Here is a 21,310-nt window from a genome sequence, read left to right on the forward strand (position 1 = left end):
TGGAAGGACTGTTGGGGTCCTGGGATGGAGATGAGGGAGGAGGTATACGATGAGAGTTGCATCTCATTGAAACATAGAAAATAGGTGCAGGAGGAGGCCATTTGGCCCTTTGAGCCAGCACTGCCATTCATTGTGATCATGGTTGATCATCCACAATCACCCCATATTTCTTGATTCCACTAGCCCTTAGAGCTCCATCTAACTCTCTTTTAAATTCATCCAGTGAATTGGCCTCCACTGCCCTCTGTGGCAGAGAATTCCACAAATTCACAACTCCCTGGGTGAATTTTTTTTTCTCACCTCAGTTTTAAATGGCCTCCCCTTTATTCTTAGACTGGGTCTTGGTTCTGGACTCCCCCAACATTGGGAACATTTTTCCTGCATCTAGCTTGTCCAGTCCTTTTATAATTTTATATATCTCTATATCCCCTCTCGTCCCCTGTGGTTGCAGGGAAAATTACCCGGGGAGGAGGTGGTTTTGGTGGAAAGGGACAAAGTGAACCAAAGGGTTGTGAGGGGGAGCGCTCTGTGCGGAAGGTAAAGATGTGATGGGTGGTGTGATTACGTTGGAGTTGCTGGAGATGTTAGAGGGTGATGTGTTGGATGGATTTGCGAGTGAGGTGAGAGTTAAGGAGCAGGGGAAGTTTTTGTTGCATCTGAGGGGAGTGAGAGCAGAGCTTGAGGATTATGCGTGCGAAGGATGATCTATGATCAATAGTGCTTTATTTGTTCACAAAATGCTGGAGTAACTCAGCAGGTCAGGCAGCATCTTGGGAGAGAAGGAATGGGCGATGTTTCGGGTCAAGACCCTTCTTCAGACTGAAGAAGGGTCTCGATCCGAAATGTCGCCCATTCCTTCTCTCCCGAGATGCTGCCTGACCTGCTGAGTTACTCCAGCATTTTGTGAATAAATACCTTTGATTTGTACCAGCATCTGCAGTTATTTTCTTATAGTGCTTTATTTGTCACCTGCAACTGCGCGATGAAGTTTGCACATGTTGCATGTGGGCACTGCCATTTTGGTGCTATTACTCAAAGTCTGGCCGTTGTTGTCCCGGGCACGCCTCCTGCAGCCGACCTGAAGCCGCTGGAGACAATACCCCGGTTCACCCTCCTACCGGCTCGTGCCCGGCGTCTCCAGCTCCCTCCCGGTCCCTCCATCTGCCAAGCCTTTGGCTGGGCTCCGACAGGTTACAGGTCCTGCTGGCTGCCGGGCCTTGTGTGGGGCCCACGGTTACGCCCTCCGACAAGCCTTTGGCTGGGTTTATTGGTGGTGAAACCACATTTACTAAAGAAAGAAGACATCTTGGATGTCCTTGAATGGAAAGCCCTGCCTTGAGAGCAGATGGAGGAGTTGTGATTGGGGATTACATCATTGCAATAGGCAGCGGGGGGAGGTGTAGTTTAGGTAACATGGAGTTGGCAGTCACTGGATTGTCCTCTGTCTTAGTTTCGAGATACAGCGCGGAAACAGGCCCTTTCGGCCCACTGGGTCCGCGCCGACCAGCGATCCCCGCACATTAACACTATCCTATACCCACGTGGGACAATTTTTACATTTACCAAGCCAATTAACCTACAAACCTGTACGTCTTTGGAGTGTGGGAGGAAACTGCAGAAGATCTCTGAGAAAACCCACGCAGGTCATGGGAAGAATGTACAAACTCCGTAAAGACAGCACCTGTAGTCGGGATCGAACCTGGGTCTCCGGCGCTACATTCGCTGTAAGGCAGCAACTCTACCACTGCGCCACCGTGACTCTGTAACGGAAACCTGTCAGCGTTTCTCACAGATCGGTTCATACCTGCAACCTACAATTAAAAAGGGGTGGTAATATTTCAACAATATTACCTTAGAATTTGTTATACAGTACTTTTAATATTCAAGCTGCTTTAAACAGGATTAGTTTTCAATGCTAATGAAACAATTGAATGCCAATCATCTTGTTTTCCTTTACACAGAACATGTACTTCAATATTCTGCCTGAGGAAACTGTGACTTCGGGGAATTGTGGAAGTGTTGTGCCCTGGATTAATTTAAACTTTCATGCTGGGTTTTTAAACTTCACCTTTGGGCAGGTGAGTTCATGTAGTCTAATCCACACTAACTTGAGTTACTGGCTACAAATTACCTGATGAAGCGTTGGTCTAAATGGACTTGAGAGAAAAGATGCTTTTAATGTTTAATGCATTTGGGCATTATTATCTTGCATGAAGTAATAAATTCTACCATTTAAAAATCTGCGATCCAAGCAAATCATACTACACATGAGCAGAATCATCTTATGGGAGTCCAGAACCAGGGGGCCACAGTCTAAGAATAGACAATAGGTGCAGGAGTAGGCCATTCGGCCCTTCGAGCCAGCACCGTCATTCAATGTGATCATGGCTGATCATTCTCAATCAGTACCCCGTTCCTGCCTTCTCCCCATACCCCCTCACTCCGCTATCCTTAAGAACTCTATCCAGCTCTCTCTTGAAAGCATCCAACGAACTGGCCTCCACTGCCTTCTGAGGCAGAGAATTCCACAACTTCACCACCCTCTGACTGAAAAAGTTCTTCCTCATCTCCGTTCTAAATGGCCTACCCCTTATTCTTAAACTGTGGCCCCTTGTTCTGGACTCCCCCAACATTGGGAACATGTATCCTGCCTCTAACGTGTCCAACCCCTTGATAATCTTATACGTTTCGATAAGATCCGATAAAGGGGAGGCCATTTAAAACTGAGGCGAGAAGAAACATTTTCACCCAGAGAGTTGTGAATTTGTGGAATTCTCTGCCACAGAAGGCAGTGGAGGCCAATTCACTGGATGGATTTAAAAGATAGAGCTCTAGGGGCTAGTGGAATCAAGGGATATGGGGAGAAGGCAGGCACGGGTTACTGATTGTGGATGGTCAGCCACGATCACAATGAATGGCGGTGTTGGCTCGAATGGCCAAATGGCCTCCTCCTGCACCTATTTTCTATGTACATGAGTACAACAGAGATTGTGATATAGAGTTATATATAGAGTACATTTCTAGGAAGTTGCCAGGAGGACCTGAGCCACTGGGCGAGGTTGAGCAGGCCAGGACTGTGTTACTTGCTGCACAGGAGGATGAGAGGTGATAATAGAGGTGTATAAGATCATGGGGGGGGGGATAGATAGGGTAGATGCACAGAACATTTTACCCAAGTGAAGGGAATCACGAAGCAGAGGACATAGGTTTAAGGTGAGAGGGGAAAGATATATTAGTAATCAGAGTGACAACTTTTCACACAGAGGGTGATGGGGGTATGGAATGAGTGGCTGGGGGAGGTAGTTGAGGTAGAAACTATGACAATATTTAAAAGACATTTGGACAGGTACATGAATAAGAAAGGTTTAGAAGGATATAGGCCAATTGTGGGCAGGTGGGACTAGTGTTGATGGGGCACCTTGGTCAGCATGGGCAAGCTGGGCCGAAGGGCCTGTGTCCATGCTGTATGACACCATGAACCAAGACATAATGAGAAACTTTGCTTGCAAATTGCAGATTAACCGTGGACAATTCTTTACTTGTGAATTAATACCTTGAAGTACAATTTAAATCTGATTTTTAAATACACTTTGGAGACTAGCTAGTTGTGCTGGTGCATGTTAGATTAGTTTTTGACACTTTTTTAAAGATATTCTTGTTTTTTACTGGCACCACTTTGAAGAACTAGCTTTTATTTCTGTGGCATCTTGCACACTTCCTAAGGATCAAATTACCAATGTGTGCATAATTTTGGTCAGTGACTTGAAATGACACACTTGTGACAATTTAATTTTAATGGTCGCCAATGAATAATGCCACTAAAGTGGTAGTAGCACAGAACCCAATTACAAAGGATGGACTGGGAACATCGACAGTGCCCTGCATGATGTTTGGGACAAAGATTTATTTATTTATTTGCCTCTGTACTCCACAATTTGAGATTTTTAATAGAAAAAAATCACATGTGGTTAAAGTGCACATTGTCAGATTTTATTAACGGCCATTTTTATACATTTTGGTTTCACCATATAGAAATTACAGCAGTGTTTATACATAGTCCCCCTCCATTTCAGGGCACCATAATGTTTGGGACACAGCAATGTCATGTAAATGAAAGTAATCATGTTTAGTATTTTGTTGCATTTCCTTTGCATGCAATGACTGCTTGAAGTCTGCGATTCATGGACATCACCAGTTGCTGGGTGTCTTCTCTGGTGATGCTCTGCAGCCATGGTATTGCAGCCATCTTTAGCTTATGCTTGTTTTGGGGGCTAGTCCCCTTCAGTTTTCTCTTCAGCATATAAAAGGCATGCTCAATTGGGTTCCGATCGGGTGATTGACTTGGCCACTCAAGAATTTACAATTTTTTAGCTTTGAAAAACTCCTTTGTTGCTTTAGCAGTATGTTTGGGATCATTGTCTTGCTGTAGAATGAACTGCCGGCCAATGAGTTTTGAGGCATTTGTTTGAACTTGAGCAGATAGGATGTGTCTATACACTTCAGAATTCATTATGCTACTACCATCAACAATGTATCATCAATGAAGATAAGTGAGCCAGTACCTTCAGCAGCCATACATGCCCAGGCTATAACACCCCCACCACCGTGTTTCACAGATGAGGGTGGTATGCTTTGGATCTTGGGCAGTTCCTTCTCTCCTCCATACTTTGCTCTTGCCATCACTCTGATACAAGTTAATCTTCGCCTCATCTGTCCACAAGAACTTTTTCCAGAACTGTGGTTGCTCTTTTAAGTACTTCTTGGCAAACTAACCTGGCCATCCTATTTTTGCAGCTAACCAGTGGTTTGCATCTTGCAGTGTAGCCTCTGTATTTCTGTTCATGAAGTCTTCTGCAGACAGTGGTCATTGACAAATCCACACCTGACTCCTGAAGAGTGTTTCTGATCTGTCGGACAGGTGTTTGGGGATTTTTCTTTATTATAGAGAGAATTCTTCTGTCATCAGCTGTGGAGGTCTTCCTTGGCCTGTCCGTCCCTTTGCGATTAGTAAGCTCACCAGTGCTCTCTTTCTTCTTCATGATGTTCCAAACAGTTTATTTTGGTAAGCCTAAGGTGTGGCTGATGTCTCTAACAGTTTTATTCTTGTTTCTCAGTCTCATAATGGCTTCTTTGACTTTCATTGGCACAACTTTGGTCTTCATGTTGATAAACAGCAATAAAAGTTTCCAAAGGTGATGGAAAGACTGGAGGAAAGACTAGGTGCTGACAGCTCTCTTATACCTGCATTAAGGAGGCAATTAAACACACCTGAGCAATTACAAACACCTGTGAAGCCATGTGTCCCAAACATTATGGTGCCCTGAAATGGGGGACTATGTATAAACACAACTGTAATTTCTACATGGTGAAACCAAAATGTATAAAAATGGCCTTTATTAAAATCTGACAATGTGCACTTTTTTTCTATTACAAATCTCAAATTGTGGAGCACAGAGGCAAATAAATAAATGATGGGTCTCTGACCCAAACATGGTCGGCACTGTAGATAAAATTCTGAACTCACTGAAATGAAGTTTGGAATTTTATCTTTATCTTAATATAAATAAAATGCCACATTGACAGTTTTCTATTTCCTGATCAAAGCTGGTTTATCTACATCTGACAATGTGCACTTTAACCGCATGTGATTTTTTTTTTTCTATTACAAATCTCAAATTGTGGAGCACAGAGGCAAATAAATAAATGATGTGTCTTTGTCCCAAACATTATGTAGGCCACTGTATAATCACCATGTTTAAAGCATCCCAGCAGAACCTAACAGTCAGTTGTTTTAGTGTAGGAAGGAACTGCAGATGCTGGTTTACACCGAAGTTAGACACAAAATGCTGGAATGACTCAGCAGATCTGGCAGCATCTCTGGAGAAGAGGAATAGGTGACGTTTCAAGTCTGAAGGGTCTTGACCCGAAACGTTGCCTATTCCTTATCTCCAGAGATGCTGCCAAACCTTTTAAGTTACTCCAACGTTTTGTGTCTTACTGTCTGTTGATTTTGTTTTTTAAACGTTCTGCTGGGAAGTACCTCTTGGTAGAGGTAGATATGAAACTTGAATGATAAAATTAATCCTAACAAGTGTGCATCAAGGGACTGGTATTAGTTTGTTTGATCTCTATCAGTTATCTAGGATTTTGTGCAAGATGTATTTGGGGGTAAATTACTTTTTATATTTAAATTGCAAATAATTAATATAGGTTTTAAGGAAGGACAAGTTGAAGATGTAAACTTCAGTTACGCTCCTGTCTATCTATGATGTAAGTAAGCAACTGACCTTGGATGACTGGCTTTGTAGTGCAAGTCATGGCTTCAACAGTTCCAGCAAAGAGCTCGCATAGATTATTCATAGAAACATAGACAACAGGTGCAGGAGGAGGCCATTCGGCCCTTCGAGCCAGCACCACCATCCAATATGATCATGGCTGATCATCCACAATCAGTACCCTGTTCCTGCCTTCTCCCCATAATCCCTTGATTTCTTTAGCCCTAAGAGCTCTAACTAAATCTCTTTTGAATGCATCCATTGAATTGGCCTCCACTGCCTTCTGTGGCAGAGAATTCCACAGTTTCACAACTGTCTGGGTGAAAAAGTATTTCCTCATCTCAGTCCTAAATGGCCTACCCCTTATTATTAAACTGTGACCCCTGGTTCTGGACTCCCCCAGCATCAGGAACATTTTTCCTGCATCTAGCCTGTCCAATCCTTTAAGAATTTTATGTTTCTATAAGATCCCCTCTCATCCTTCTAAATTCCAGTGAATACAAACCCAGTCGACCCATTCTTTCATCATGTGCCAGTCCGGGACATCCCGGGAGTTAACCTGGTGAACCTACGCTGCACTCCCTCAATGGCAATGATGTCCTTCCTCAAATTAGGAGACCAGCCTCTTCAACTAGATTTATTTTGCTACAAACTAAATGGGTTTGACAATACAGCTGCTAATAAGGTGCATTGTACACTACTCCTTATCATATCATATCATATCATATATATACAGCCGGAAACAGGCCTTTTCGGCCCACCAAGTCCGTGCCGCCCAGCGATCCCCGTACATTAACACTATCCTACACCCACTAGGGACAATTTTTACATTTACCCAGCCAATTAACCTACATACCTGTACGTCTTTGTATGCCATACTCCAACTGCAGAGCCATGATCATGGTGAATGGCAGTACTGGCTCAAAAGGCCAAATGGCCTACTCCTGCACCTATTGTCTAAACCCCATATAGTTAATTGAGTGAGGCCGAACCCCACTAGGAAGATCAACAAGTGAATGTTGGTTCTATGGACGCAATTGTCACTGTAAGTGAGCTTTTGTTGTGAACTTTTAGGTAACTTCAATAAATTTCTTCTTGCAGGATGGAAACCACTATTACATCAGTGAAATAAGTACTGTCCTGCATTCCACGAACAACCTGGGTAAATTGACTTTTTCACATGACTAAAAGTTGAATATTTGAAACAAGATTTTGGTTTTAATTAATTTGAAGTTAATTCCATGCTATGTATAAATTTATTGTCCTATTCTCAAATACAAACACAGAGCTTTCATTTTCTAAAACTTGTCCTGACATTCGTGTAGCTGAAAGTAGAACAAGCACTTAAAGACAATTCTAATGAGAACATTTTTTACTAGTGATCTCATCCAAATGTTTTTCTGTCATCTGCTAACTTTGATTAAACTCTCCTAGTCCATCCAAGTTATTGACCAACATAAAGAAAGGCTGCAGATCCAGCAATGATCCCAACTGAACAAGTTAGTCCTGCCTGGTGGACTGGAAAATGATTCATTAATGTAAAGTATTACCATTGTAACTTCAGATTTTTAATCTTTACAGGTTTGGGTGTAAAATTAACATTGGAGCATTATGCTTCTCTCGTTTTACTTCTGTCCCCTTATTAATATTATTGGAACTTGAGTAAGTAGTAAATGTGCTTACTAGTATTTAAATTTAACTGGAAAATTAGTTTAGATATATTGTGTGGAACAGGCCATTTGGCCCACAGTTCACACCAGCCAGCGATCGCCCATACACTAGCTCGTACAATTTACAGAAACCAATTAACCTACAAAGCTGCATGTCTTTGGAATGTGGGAGAAAACCCACGTGGTCACAGTGAGAACATACAAGTAGCACCCGTAGTCAGGATCTAACCGGGTCTCTGGCGCTGTACGGCTGCAACTGTGCTCATCGGTTTCCAAGATGGCGCCCAACCCAGGTGACTATATGCACGCTTGTTGTAGTTCGTGCCCTATGAACAGAATAGTCAGACAACCGAATTCGTATAACCTCTTTATTCTACTCACCCAGGTGGGAGAGAGTCTAGAAACCGGAGCGTTTAGAAACACTCAGGAAGCTAGTGTAGTCTCTCTCCCCGAATGCTAACAATTACACATATTTATACCCAAAATACATGTGCCAGTACATTTCCTGTTGCTACCTTATATGGCAAGTTTTACAATGTCCTATAAATCTTTATGTGCCATTCAGGACCCCTATGTCCTCCGTGTCCTGTGTGACCTACATGTCCTCGGTATTCCCAGGACCAAAGAACAGTCGATATGACCAAATGTTCCCCTTAACCATCAAAGGAACCATCAAAGGATGGTTAAGCATCAAAGCCTTAAAGCCAGTTGCCCATATCAAAGGATGGTCAACCATAAACCGTGCCTCCATGCTGAGCAACAGGATGTCCTGGCAACATAATCGAGCTGGAGCTTTTACACCTTTTTTACACCCCTGCAATAAAACCCGTATGGCGAAATGTCGAATGTTTAACCCCTTACATTCCCCTCTTTGATTATACTATAATCACCGTTTGTGTTGTTTTCTTTTTCTTTTTAAATTGACCGATTAACAAGTAGTTGGCGTATACATGGACCGAAACAATAACAAATTAACAGAATCACTACAATTAACAGAAAGATACTGCCATAATGGAAAATCGGCCCCCACAAATATCCTAAACCAAACCAATCCCATCCTGAAGCATTAATTTGATTTTGGGCTAAATCTGCCCCTATTTTCCTAGTCAAGCCAAGTCAATTTTATTTGTATAGCACATTTAAAAACAACCCACATTGACCAAAGCGCTGTACATCAGTTCAGGTACTAAGAACATACATACAATGGCACACAAACATAACAGCATATACATAAACAGTTCACAGCGCCCCCTCAGAGGGCTCAAACACTAAATGCTCTTTCTATAACCTCCTTCACATGCCCCGCGATATTGGTGATATTAGAGGATACATCTGGTACAAATGTACAACATTCTTGCCCTATCATAGCACAGGTATCCCATTTCTCGGCTAGCAGGAAATCTAGAGCCATACGATTCTGGAGAGCGACAAGACGCAGGGCCATCATTTCAGTTGTTAACTGGCCTATTTGTTCCCGAGTCTCGTACAGTCCATCAGCGGTACAATTTGCTAATTGTTCCAGGGCACTAGCTAAGTTTCAAATTTCAGTTCCCGCCCGAGCGGTTCCCCATCTCGGGAATATTATCCACCAAAACCTCTCAAACTCCGATACAGCTCGTTTAGAGCTCCACTCTGGATGCTGTAGAGGATGATTTATGATTCGTAAATGTGGGATTACAAAAGCTAGATAACAGCACCCTGTCCAGGTCTCATAAGATCCCTGATCATACTGTGGCGAAAGACCTGGTAACCAGACATATGCTCAGCTCCCACATATTAAGTAAGTCCCATTGAGAGGCCTTGGGGGAACTGTAGTACTGATATGGGTGCATGTGCTGAATCCCATTCTACAGAAACAGGTTGTATTTATTGGTGTTTCTGGAGAGTCATGAGGAGAATTAACTTGCATCCGGGGCCAATTCTCCTGTGTTTGATTAAGATAGGATCTCAAGAACCACCCATTAAAACATTGACATCGACAGTCATCTGATTGGTTGTCGTAATCCGTACACCAATTATTGGGGCCAGGGCTCTGTGAGTGATTCAAAAAGAACCGGGCAAAGAGGCATCATGCTTTTTCCATGTGTTGAAACCTGGGGCGCACACCCAACAGGCAGACCGTTCCACCTGTGAAGCATATGTCTGACATAAACGATTGGTTCGCTTGGTTGGTTGGTCAAACGATTGGTTGAAGAAACGATTGGTTTGCCGGAGATCCGAGGTTCGTCCTATCTGACTACCGAGGGTCAATGTAATCCACAATCCCATCTCAGCATCATGTTGTCCCGTGGTTTCTGGGCGTCTCGGACCTGAGAATGCTAGGCTGATAAAGATTGGGTTAATAATTTCATTTATTCAATTAAACGCTCATCCAGGTCGTACAGTTCATGGAGGTTGATGCACCCCTCTCCCTCCATCCCCCAAGGGGTTCGGAGTAGTTTCCCGTATAATACCTCATCTGGGGCTAATCCTGTAGTAGAGTGGGGTTATACGCATAGAGGTTTTCTAAATGTGGTCCTCAGGCATTGAATAAATGAAAAGCAAATACTTCCTTTAAATATCTTATGTACCCACTGACCCAAGTAAATAGGCTTCAAAGGCTAATTTATCAACTAAGCTAGTACAAAAATGGGAAGGGTCCACAATTCCAGCACAATTGTAATCTTCAATTCATTCTCAAATATTCAATTCATCCAGTTAAAAAAAAACAAATGTTGAAATGTGAAGCCAAAGATACAGATCCCAGTTCGTTTAGACCATCTACACTAGTCCAGCAGTCTTGTGCTCAAATTTCCTTCTTTGTTATATCCCTGTATGAAGGGGTACCCCAATGAGAAATGCTGAATTATTGCATGCACATCCTGAACACGTGGAACAGACAGAAAACTGGACGTGTGTAGAACAGCTGCTATCAACCGTTTTTGTTCCTGCAAAAACTGGCATTCATAATCCTTGGGTGACAACATCAGCTCTGTCACATGTTGACCTGGTGTTCTGAAACACCAGCTCACCCTCCGAGCAAATGGTTATCGCTCTCAATACTAGGCAATAAATAAGTCAATAGTAAAGCGTGCACGGAATAGGAGTAAGGAAAGGTGTTATCCATAAAATAGTTCACCATGAAGTTGCTATGCCTGATTAAAAGCTTTGTCAACTTGTAACATGAATTTAAAAATACCTGGACTGAAAGACAAAAACTAAATTCATCTGTCAGGCATTGGAAATTAAACTGGCACAAAGCATGTCCACAGGGTACAACCCAATAGGCTTGGTCTCTCAATTGTTTAGCTCTGGTTTTATTAAACCATCCTGAGCAGGGTCCTATTCTTTCTGCCTTCCAGGGTATTGTGCCATTGCCTCCTCTGCATATCATCTGAACGTCTTTACATAAATGTCATGGAGTAAATACAGATTAACCGCAATCCCATATAGATCTTGAGTGCACTTCCCCTAATAGCAGGAGTGACAATAGCAAAATAGCAACATCAATAGCAAAATCAATCCATCAGCTAAACACATCAACAATAACTAAGCAATACTTATAACTAAGTACACGTGGCAATTCAATAAAGTCAATTTGTAAACCCCAATGTATTTTGGGGTGATACCATGTAGCATTTATTACATCCAACATTCCCCTCTTACCAGCATAGGTAAGAGAGTGCACATAATGCAACAAAACAGGTAAAAGCACGTTAGGGACACAAACTTTGCCAGAGGCAGTAACCCAAAGTAAGTCAGATTCGCGAGGGGAACACCCATCCTGGCTCCACCGGTGTCTCTCAGCCTCAGGGGCGTCCCCCTGAAGCTGGCAGAATTCCGAAACACTGGGCATAGCAGTATTTGCAGAAAACTGCTGTTGTTCACCTGAAGAAACTAAAATGGTAGGGGTCAGGGCCTCTGTGCGTACCAATGTGTCAGCCAATGCATTCCTGAAAGAAATGGGATCCTTGACAGATGTATGCGAATTACATTTAATGATAGCCAAGGTTTTTGGGAGTGTTAAACTCGCTAGTAGACTTCGGACAAACAGGGCATTTTTAATAGGAGTGCCTGCTGCAGTCAAAAAGCCCCTGTGCTGCCACAGGTTACCAAAATCATGTGCAATCCCAAAGGCATATCGTGAGTCGGTGTAAATATTAGCACATTGGTCAACGCAAAGGTGGTAGGCCTGCGTGAGGGCAAATAATTCAGCCTGCTGGGCAGCATGAGGTATACTGACAAAGGCTAGGGTGGGCAGTATCATCAATCTCTAGCGCCGATCGTGCGGATTCTTGTTCGTGGCACAACTTAACCCTTTGTCTGGGACCTATCCATAATCCCTGATGCTGTCTCATTATCGGGGGGTAGTCCCCAATATTCTGGCGGGGAGGGTAGAACCGGGACTGGCACAACCGCAGCCGGTGGCTCTGCCTGTGGGGCTGTGGGGATCGGACGTGTTCAGGGTTCCTCGTCACCCTCGGACTCCTGATTACCTAATAAAGCCGCTATAGACTCCATTGGTTCGGATTCTGACTTTTGTTGTTGTTAGGCGACGTTTCAGGTCGAGACCCTTCTTCAGTCTGAAGAAGGGTCTCGACCCGAAACGTCACCCATTCCTTCTCTCCCGAGATGCTGCCTGACCTGCTGAGTTACTCCAGCATTTTGTGAAATAAATACCTTCGATTTGTACCAGCATCTGCAGTTATTTTCTTACACTCTACCATGTTATTATTCTTATCCACTGCAATTTAATGTGCCTGTTTTCTAACTTTTCATTGTTAATGACGCAAGACTTTCAGGTTGTTAACATAATTCTTCAGCTTTTCATAGAACATGGAACAGCGCAGGCCCACAATGTCTATGCCGAACATGTTGCCAAGTTAAATTAATCTAATCTGCCTGTACATCATCCATATCCTACTATTCCCTGCACTGCCATGTGCCTACCTAAAAACTTCTCTTATCTTGTATCTATACACTGTAAATGGCTCGATCGTAATGTATTGTCTTTCTACTGACTGGATAGTACGCAACCAAAGCTTTTCACTGTACCTCGGTACATGTGAACAAAAGACGAAACTAAACACCCTAAAATTTGCCAACCATGTATCTGACTAGCTTCACGATTAAAACTGCTAAATTTCCAGTCACCATTCTGGATATTGTTTAAAACTCTTCTACTTTAACACTCAAGGAGGAAATGTGTAGTATGTAGAAATTCTCTTGTGCTAAACATTTGTAGTGTGTACACATTAATCCCAAAATAAATTCTATTTGAAGTGCAAGCAGAATTGCTGCTAAAATGTTCTGCATCTTATGTTGAAATTTGATCCCTGGACTTCAAGTAGTGACTGTGCTGCAATTACTACATTTATTACTCCTCGTTTTGAACAATAATTGTTTTGGTATTCTTGCCTTGCAGGGAATACTTATAATGGCATTGTAATGAATATGAAGCTGTTTCATACTAAACTTGGCCACTCGTACAAATGCAAAAGCAAGCAGGTTGTGGCATTTTCAACTAATACTTTGCAAGTTTTGATGATTAATACTCAGCTCCAGGCATTCAACATCCCCGGTGGAACATTTGGTAGAGGTAAGATTCTAATCTAACTTTTTAGGCAGGAAATTGTCAAATGTTTTTATGAATTTTACTCTCCCCCTCCTTAATTTTCCTTTGAAGATATTTTCACACTGGGGGAAAAACCTGTTCAGGAAAAACTAGTTCAACTTCATTCTGTTGATTATCATGAAAGGATATATTAAGGCTGAAGTACTTTGGTTAGTACCAAACATGTGGACAACATCTGTTCCTATTGACTGAATGCAAATTATACTTGAATTGCTATTCATTCAGTTGTATGTTGCTAAGCATGAAATATATCCTGTTTTATCATAAATGTATCCCTTATATTTTTTATAAGGAACTAATTTATGATAATTGAAAATGGGTTAGTGTTTACAGTGCTTAGAAAGATTACTACCACTTTCTGATCCTTTGATACTTGCACAAATTGCTACATTACCTGTTTAATTAGTGTCCTTGCACTGCAATAAAACTGAATTTAAGAATAATTGAAAAACATTGAGCTCCATCAAGGTTGATTTGGCTTTTCTGGGCTTGTGAAAAGAACCAAAGTCTGGTGCCAAGGATTGCAGAAGTTCTGGTCTGCTCATTTTCATAACTGGGAAAATTTGTGTTGAGTTGACCCAAGGCCTTGGGCAGATAAGAATGCACTTGTTGGAATGCTCCTCTGACAATTCCTCTGAGTTTACTACTAGGGGTCATCCCTCTTGCCCATCAAAGCTTGCATTGAAAATCAAATGTACCCCCATTTTATTTGGAGTTGGGGGAGGGAAAAAATGGAGGTGCTTTTTAGTGTTTGAATTACATGCCCAGTTAGAACCTATTTGAGCTCTTGTTTTCTATGTGTTTTAAAAAAATGTATAATTGTCGTCATTTGCACTAGTTGTTCAGTGGTCTGAACAGAGGTACATGTACAGCTAACTTCTGAAATCCAAAGTTTTCCAAAAGTCATCGCACTAAATATCAAGATTCTAACTTGATTTCATCAAACAAGGTGATGTTAATCAAGATTGAACCTATCATAATGTAAGGTTTATCTAGTCTAGTGCTTTTGGCCAATTTACTTTCTGGGGAAAGTAGTTGTGTGGAATGTCTCCTTTGTACAGGCCCCATGGTGCCCATGAATAAATCTTCAACTTGCGTAGTTACTGTCAGTCAGTGGCCATGAGCAAGTCAAACATGGTGCTTAGCAGCATCACTGGATGCGTGTGTAAATGTTAAAGGTTGTGATGTAGCAGGAATCTGGGCTTGATCTGACATGGGAGTTTGCTCGGGTACTCCAGTTTCTCTCTCCATCTCTGATTCATTACTATAAATTGCCGATTGTCAATAAATTGGACAAAGTGACAAAATAATCAAAGGGGAGTCTGAATAAATACTTTGCAGTTGAATAAGGGGGGAAGTGGGACAATGGTTGCTTGGCTGGAAGTTGACATGGGTTCTTTCCACATTGATGGCATGTTCAACATCTAAACAGGAACGATCAATTTAAAACTCGGCCTACAGTCTGGAACTCTAAGCTGCTTTATTTTTTGTATTGAATTGAATAAATTTTAATGGCCAAGTATGTATACATACAAGGAATTTGCCTTGGTGCTTTGCTCACAAGTAACAACACAACATACAGTAAACAATTAAGATCAAAACTTTATAACTTAAACATGTGAAGAATGCGGGTGCTCCTCAGCTTGGGTTATGTTCTGAGAACCGACAATATCGTAAGTGGAAATGCATTGGATGCACGTGATCACGTGGCCGGAAGCGAGCTAAGGGCTCGCTACGGGTCACTGCCGTTTGCACCATCGCAAAGTCGAAGCATCGTAAGGCGGGGAGCACCTGTACTTAAACATGTGAAGAGGTATTAAAAGGCAATTTACATTTGATCTTCATGTAAGAAAATAACTGCAGATGCCGGTACAAATCGAAGGTGTTTATTCACAAAATGCTGGAGTAACTCAGCAGGCCAGGCAGCATCTCAGGAAAGAAGGAATGGGCAACGTTTCGGGTCGAGACCCCTCTTCAGACTGATGTCAGGGGGGGCGGGACAAAGGAAGGATATAGGTGGAGACAGGGAGACAGTGGGAGAACTGGGAAGGGGGAGGAGGGAAGAGAAGAGAGGGACAGAGGAACTTAATGTAGTTACTTAAGGTAACCTTCTGATTATTTGACCTCCATTCGGTCAGTTGGCCTTGCACAAGCACATTGTGCTGATTTTGTAACTTCTGCTTGTGCTGCCTGGAGCATGTTGAGGCATTGGGGACTTGGTTATTTTGCAAGTGTCAAATGGGCCACATTGCAGTGGAGACTTGAGCAATTCTTGCATCATTCTTTTTCATGATTTCCAGAATATGCCTGACATGAATTGACTAATTATTCCTAATGGCTGATTTCTGACTCTACTTTTAGCAGGAAAATGTGCAGCAGATGCCGGGAGTAAAGTACTTCCAGTGTTAGTGGGAATCGGTTTGACAGGATTGGTCCTAACGGTGGTTGTTATCTATACAATTGATAGAAGACAGAAATCTGAAGGATATGAAGCAGTATAATGCAGAATTCTGTTCCAAGAATAAACACTATGGAAGAGATTCTACCAATGGCATTCTCCCTTTTGATCTGCAGCACTTGGAACTGGTTCCTTCAATTGACTTTTCTGTCCACCACCATTGTAGTAATTAGGGCATTTTTGTCTTTAAATGGTTCCATGATTTCAGTTGTGGGCAGATATGCAACTGCGATTTTTTTTGGCAGGAACTGTTTTGGAATGTATTGGCACAAATTTGTATATCTATTTGAAGAATGTATTTTACCACCAGTTTTGGAATATTTAGGAGGGACAATTTATGTATTTGCATACTATTGTACTTAATGTATTAAGAACTGACACGGAAAGCATAACATTTGTAGATGTCTTTTTGATATGCTGTTTATAAATTGGCTTTTGGAAGGGAGAAAATGTATAAGGTGACTTTCTAAATGGCACAGGCTTGATAGAGTAATACAATATGACATGGCCAGTATAATAAAGTGCTTTGTTTTTTTAAAATGTTCTCCTTTTGGTCATAAACCAACTGTTTTAGGTTAAACGATTGCTTTTATTTTAGCACCTTGTAAGTGTTTTGATCCCTACGAGGAACTTGCTTCTTGAATGGACAAACACCTACAAACAGTCAAATTGCAGCAATATCTTGAACAGAATTAACATTTTGCAATCAGGAAATCTTGAACCCTGCTCATTCAGCTGTTACACAAATTCCTTTTCCTCATTGTGGTCATATTCCTCAACCCTTTTTAATATTCAGGTTTATTGATTCTTTTTTTTAATCTTGAATATTTTCATTGAGTTTAATGAAACCATTTCCGACCACATGCCTCTAAAATGAAAAATGTGAATCTCAAGTCGGTAACCAAAATATCCATTTTAAACTGAGATGATACGCATTTGATCGCCTCATATCATCATATCATATATATACAGCCGGAAACAGGCCTTTTCGGCCCACCAAGTCCGTGCCGCCCAGCGATCCCCGCACATTAACACTATCCTACACCCACTAGGGACAATTTTTACATTTACCCAGCCAATTAACCTACATACCTGTACGTCTTTGGAGTGTGGGAGGAAACCGAAGATCTCGGAGAAAACCCACGCAGGTCACGGGGAGAACGTACAAACTCCTTACAGTGCAGCACCCGTAGTCAGGATCGAACCTGAGTCTCCGGCGCTGCATTCGCTGTAAAGCAGCAACTCTACCGCTGCGCTACCGATCCAGAGTTCTAAATGGCTTATTGATTAGGATAGATAACAATCGCGCCATTATCCGTACAGACTCTCCACCCATGGCTACTTGCTTTAGGAGAGAAAATACTTGCATCCAGATTAACTTGAAATTTGTAAAAGTAGATTTTACATGTACATGGGGATTATAGAAGCCTATATAAATCTGCTTTCACTTTTATAAAATAACCATTAGAATTTGTTTGAGACAGTAAGTAGCTAATGATTTTGTTCTTCTCAATATTTCTTTGTTAGAAACTATCTAGTTTTGCTAAACATCCTATTAACAATTACTGAATTAAAATCTGTATTTTTCAGAAAACTAGCAATGAGCAGTTAAAGACTTAAAGTGTGGTAGTTGACCAGCCAGTTTTCTGACTATCTACCCTAGTCTCATGATGTTATATTTTTATCGGGGCTCCTATCAACCTCTGCAGCAGAGAAAACAATCCATGTTTGTCTAGCCTCTCCTAATTTCTTCCTCCTCCCTCAACACCCCCCCCCCCCCCTAAAAAAACAAATCGAGGCAGCATTCTAATAAACCTGCACCTTCACCTGAGCTTTCACCTTGGGATTGGGTGATAAGAACTCCATGTAATAATCCAAATGTGATCTAATCTAGGTCTTGCAGAGCAGCATTCTTACTTTCTGACTCTTCCATACTCAGTGCTCTATCCAATGAAGGTGTGCATACCATATGCCTTCTTTACCACGCTAGCTACTTGTGTTGTCACCTTCAACAATCTATGGACTTGGACCCCAAGATCCCTCTGCACATCAGTGCTGTTGAGGGTCTTGCTATCAACCAGTCAATTTCTCAAAGTGCAACTTTCTCATTAAATTCCACCAACCATTTCTCCATCCATTTCAGTATCATATCATATCATCATATCATATCATATATATACAGCCGGAAACAGGCCTTTTCGTCCCTCCAAGTCCGTGCCGCCCAGCGATCCCCGTACATTAACACTATCCTACACCCACTAGGGACAATTTTTACATTTACCCAGCCAATTAACCTACATACCTGTACGTCTTTGGAGTGTGGGAGGAAACCGAAGATCTCGGAGAAAACCCACGCAGGTCACGGGGAGAACGTACAAACTCCTTACAGTGCAGCACCCGTAGTCAGGGTCGAACCTGAGTCTCCGGCGCTGCATTCGCAGTAAAGCAACTCTACCGCTGCGCTACCGTGCCGCCCTAGTAGTTCAACAACGGCCTGCTGTATATTTGAATAGCCTTCCTCACTTTTTGCAACTCTGATCATCGCAGTGTCTTCTGCAAAGTTACTAACCTTCCATCTATATTTGCATCCAAGTTGTTTGCTAACATCACAAACAAGTGTCCTACCACAGATCCCAGCAGCAATCCACTGGTTCACTGACTTCCAGCCAGAAATAACGCCCTTCCACCACAATGCTTGTCAAGTAAAACTCAGACAATTTGGGGAAACTCCGTGGTCTGGCATTTAGCTCAGTGTTTGCACTTTCCACTCCTCAGAGTCTCCATCTTAGACGCTTCCATTCACTGGCCGGGTGTTCAGTTTCGGTGCTTCCAATCATTTACCAGTCCCGGTTCTGGCACTCTTCAAACTCATCTGAATGGAGCGACTGGGCTTGTATGCACTGGAATTTAGAAGGATGAGAGGGGATCTTATTGAAACATATAAGATTATTAAGGGATTGGGCACGCTAGAGGCAGGAAACATGTTCTCGATGTTGGGGGAGTCCAGAACCAGGGGCCACAGTTTAAGAATAAGGGGTTGGCCATTTAGAACGGAGATAAGGAAAAACATTTTCACCCAGAAAGTTGTAAATCTGTGGAATTCTCTGCCTCAGAAGACAGTGGAGGCCAATTCTCTGGATGTTTTCAAGAGAGAGTTAGATAGAGCTCTTAAAGATAGCAGAATCAAGGGATATGGGGAGAAGGCAGGAACGGGGTACTGATTGTGGATGATCAGCCATGATCACAGTGAATGGCAGTGCTGGTGCGAAGGGACGAATGGCCTCCTGCACCTATTGTCATCTGGTTCAATTGCATGCTCTCTCAATTTACCAGGTTCACTGAAATGTTACTGTAAAACATCATTAAAAAAAAAGTAAATTACATTATGCTGGAGTAATAATAAAAATGTTGATGGTCTCAAATCTGCCAGCGGAGCACCAAAGGCCATGGAATTTTATTGCATTTGGATTTGTCAGAGCAGATAGGGAAGGTGCAAAAATGAGAGCTAATCTGTCTGAAGGTGTATAGAAAGGGGGGGGGAAGGAACAGTTGCAGAACCTCAGCAGGTTGTCTCACGTTTGTGGAGTGATGAAAAGTTAAGGTCATTAAGGGCGGCACGGTGGCGCAGCGGTAGAGTTGCTGCCTTACAGCGACTGCAGCGCCGGAGACTCGGGTTCGATCCTGACTACGGGCACCATCTGTACGGAGTTTGTACGTTCTCCCTGTGACCTGCGTGGGTTTTCTCCGAGATCTTCGGTTTCCTCCCACACTCCAAAGACGTACAGTTATGTAGGTTAATTGGCTGGGCAAATGTAGAAAATTATTCCTAGTGGGTGTAGGATAGTGTTAGTGTGCGGGGATCGCTGGGCGGCGCGGACCCGGTGGGCCGAATGGCCTGTTTCTGCGCTGTATCTCTAAATCTAAAAATTAAAAGTTATAACATTGACATTATAACTTATGACTTGTTCCTTTAACGTCTTGGTCGATGCTACCTGACCTGCTGGATCTCCTTAACGTTCCAATATTTCCTTGTCCATCCACCCTGTGCCAGTTTGCAAGGCAATCCACGCTGCCATTAATTTTCCCTGTATCCTATTCTCCCTACATTCCAATCAATTCCCTCAGCTTCTACCACTTATTATATGGGGCCCAATTACCCCACCAACCTACGCACACATTTGGCATGTGGGAGGATACCTTTTTGGCCAAGTAAAATGTGCTACACTGACTGCACTGGAGGTTAAGAATCAAGAGAGGCAAGTGTGTTTTATCGTCATATGTCCCAGATAGAACAATGAAATTCTTACTTGCTGCAGCACAACAGAATATGTAAACATAGTACACTGTAAATAATAATAATAATAGTCTATTGTAGTTCAGAGCGTATTTGATGTTGTAGTGTTTAATAGCCTGATGGCTGTAGGGAAGAAGCTGTTCCTGAACCTGGACGTTACAGTTTTCAGGCTCCTGTACCTTCCCGATGGCAGGGGTGAGATGAGTGTGTGGCCAGGGTGGTGTGGGTCTCTCATGATGCTGGCTGCCTTTTTGAGGCAGCGACTCTGATAAATCCCTTCGATGGTGGGGAGGTCAGAGCCGGTGATGGACTGGGCTGTGTTCACCACTTGTTGCAGTCTTTTCCGCTCCTGGGCGTTCAAGTTGCTGAACCAGGCCGTGATGCAACCAGTCAATATGCTCTCTACTGTACACCTGTAGAAGCTCAAGCGAATCCTCTTTGACGTACCGAATCTCCGCAATCTTCTCAGGAAGTAGAGGCGTTGATGTGCTTTATTTATAATTGCATCAGTGTGCTGGGTCCAAGAAAGATCTTCAGAAATATGCATGCCCAGGAATTGGAGGTTTTTGACTCTCTCCACCATCGTCCTGTTGATATAAACAGGATATAAACAGGATTGTGGGTCCTCATCCTTCCTCTTCCAAAGTCCACAATCAGTTCATTGGTTTTACTGACATTGAGAGCCAGGTTGTTGTGCTGGCACTGTGTCAGGATCGAACCTAGGACATTGGCACTGTGAGCCAGCTGCTCTACCAACTGAACAGCCCCACCACCATTTAATTCAGATTTCCCATGACTCCTCCACCTCCCACTTCAGGCATTGCTCCATCTGTCACTACACGCTGCCATGTTTTTTCACAAAATGCTGGAGTAACTCAGCAGGTCAGGCAGCATCTCAGGAGAGAAGGAATGGGCGACGTTTCAGGTCGAGACCCTTCTTCAGTCTGAAGAAGGGTCTCGACCCGAAACGTCACCCATTCCTTCTCTCCCGAGATGCTG

The 21,310-nt window shown here is 42.6% G+C and overlaps 2 protein-coding genes across 5 annotated transcripts in view; one reads left to right on the plus strand and one right to left on the minus strand.

The window, feature by feature from the left end:
- Positions 1 to 21,310, plus strand: part of lamp3 (lysosomal associated membrane protein 3) — a 48,551-nt gene that overhangs the window by 13,121 nt on the left and 14,120 nt on the right. Inside the window, exons 3-6 of one of the 3 annotated variants that reach the window (XM_078410201.1) lie at positions 1,962 to 2,078; positions 7,377 to 7,437; positions 13,350 to 13,523; positions 15,921 to 16,165. In XM_078410201.1, the coding sequence (XP_078266327.1) occupies positions 1,962 to 2,078; positions 7,377 to 7,437; positions 13,350 to 13,523; positions 15,921 to 16,060 (492 nt within the window). In that variant the 3' untranslated portion in view covers positions 16,061 to 16,165. Of the gene's footprint in view, positions 1 to 1,961; positions 2,079 to 7,376; positions 7,438 to 13,349; positions 13,524 to 15,920; positions 16,166 to 21,310 lie in introns of those variants that run through there. The other 2 variants (XM_078410202.1, XM_078410203.1) reach the window with 2 other exon arrangements.
- The window catches only part of LOC144599387 (uncharacterized), a 46,555-nt gene continuing 33,506 nt past the window's right edge, over positions 8,262 to 21,310 (minus strand). The window contains exon 3 of one of the 2 annotated variants that reach the window (XR_013547991.1): positions 8,262 to 10,268. Coding sequence is in view for 1 of the 2 variants with exons in the window: in XM_078410204.1 (XP_078266330.1) it covers positions 20,394 to 20,898 (505 nt within the window). In the remaining variant the exon portion in view is untranslated. Of the gene's footprint in view, positions 10,269 to 20,227; positions 20,899 to 21,310 lie in introns of those variants that run through there. The other variant, XM_078410204.1, reaches the window with a different exon arrangement.

The sequence above is a fragment of the Rhinoraja longicauda genome, chromosome 13 (genome assembly GCF_053455715.1).
Source record: "Rhinoraja longicauda isolate Sanriku21f chromosome 13, sRhiLon1.1, whole genome shotgun sequence".
Taxonomy (NCBI): Eukaryota; Metazoa; Chordata; class Chondrichthyes; order Rajiformes; family Arhynchobatidae; genus Rhinoraja; species Rhinoraja longicauda.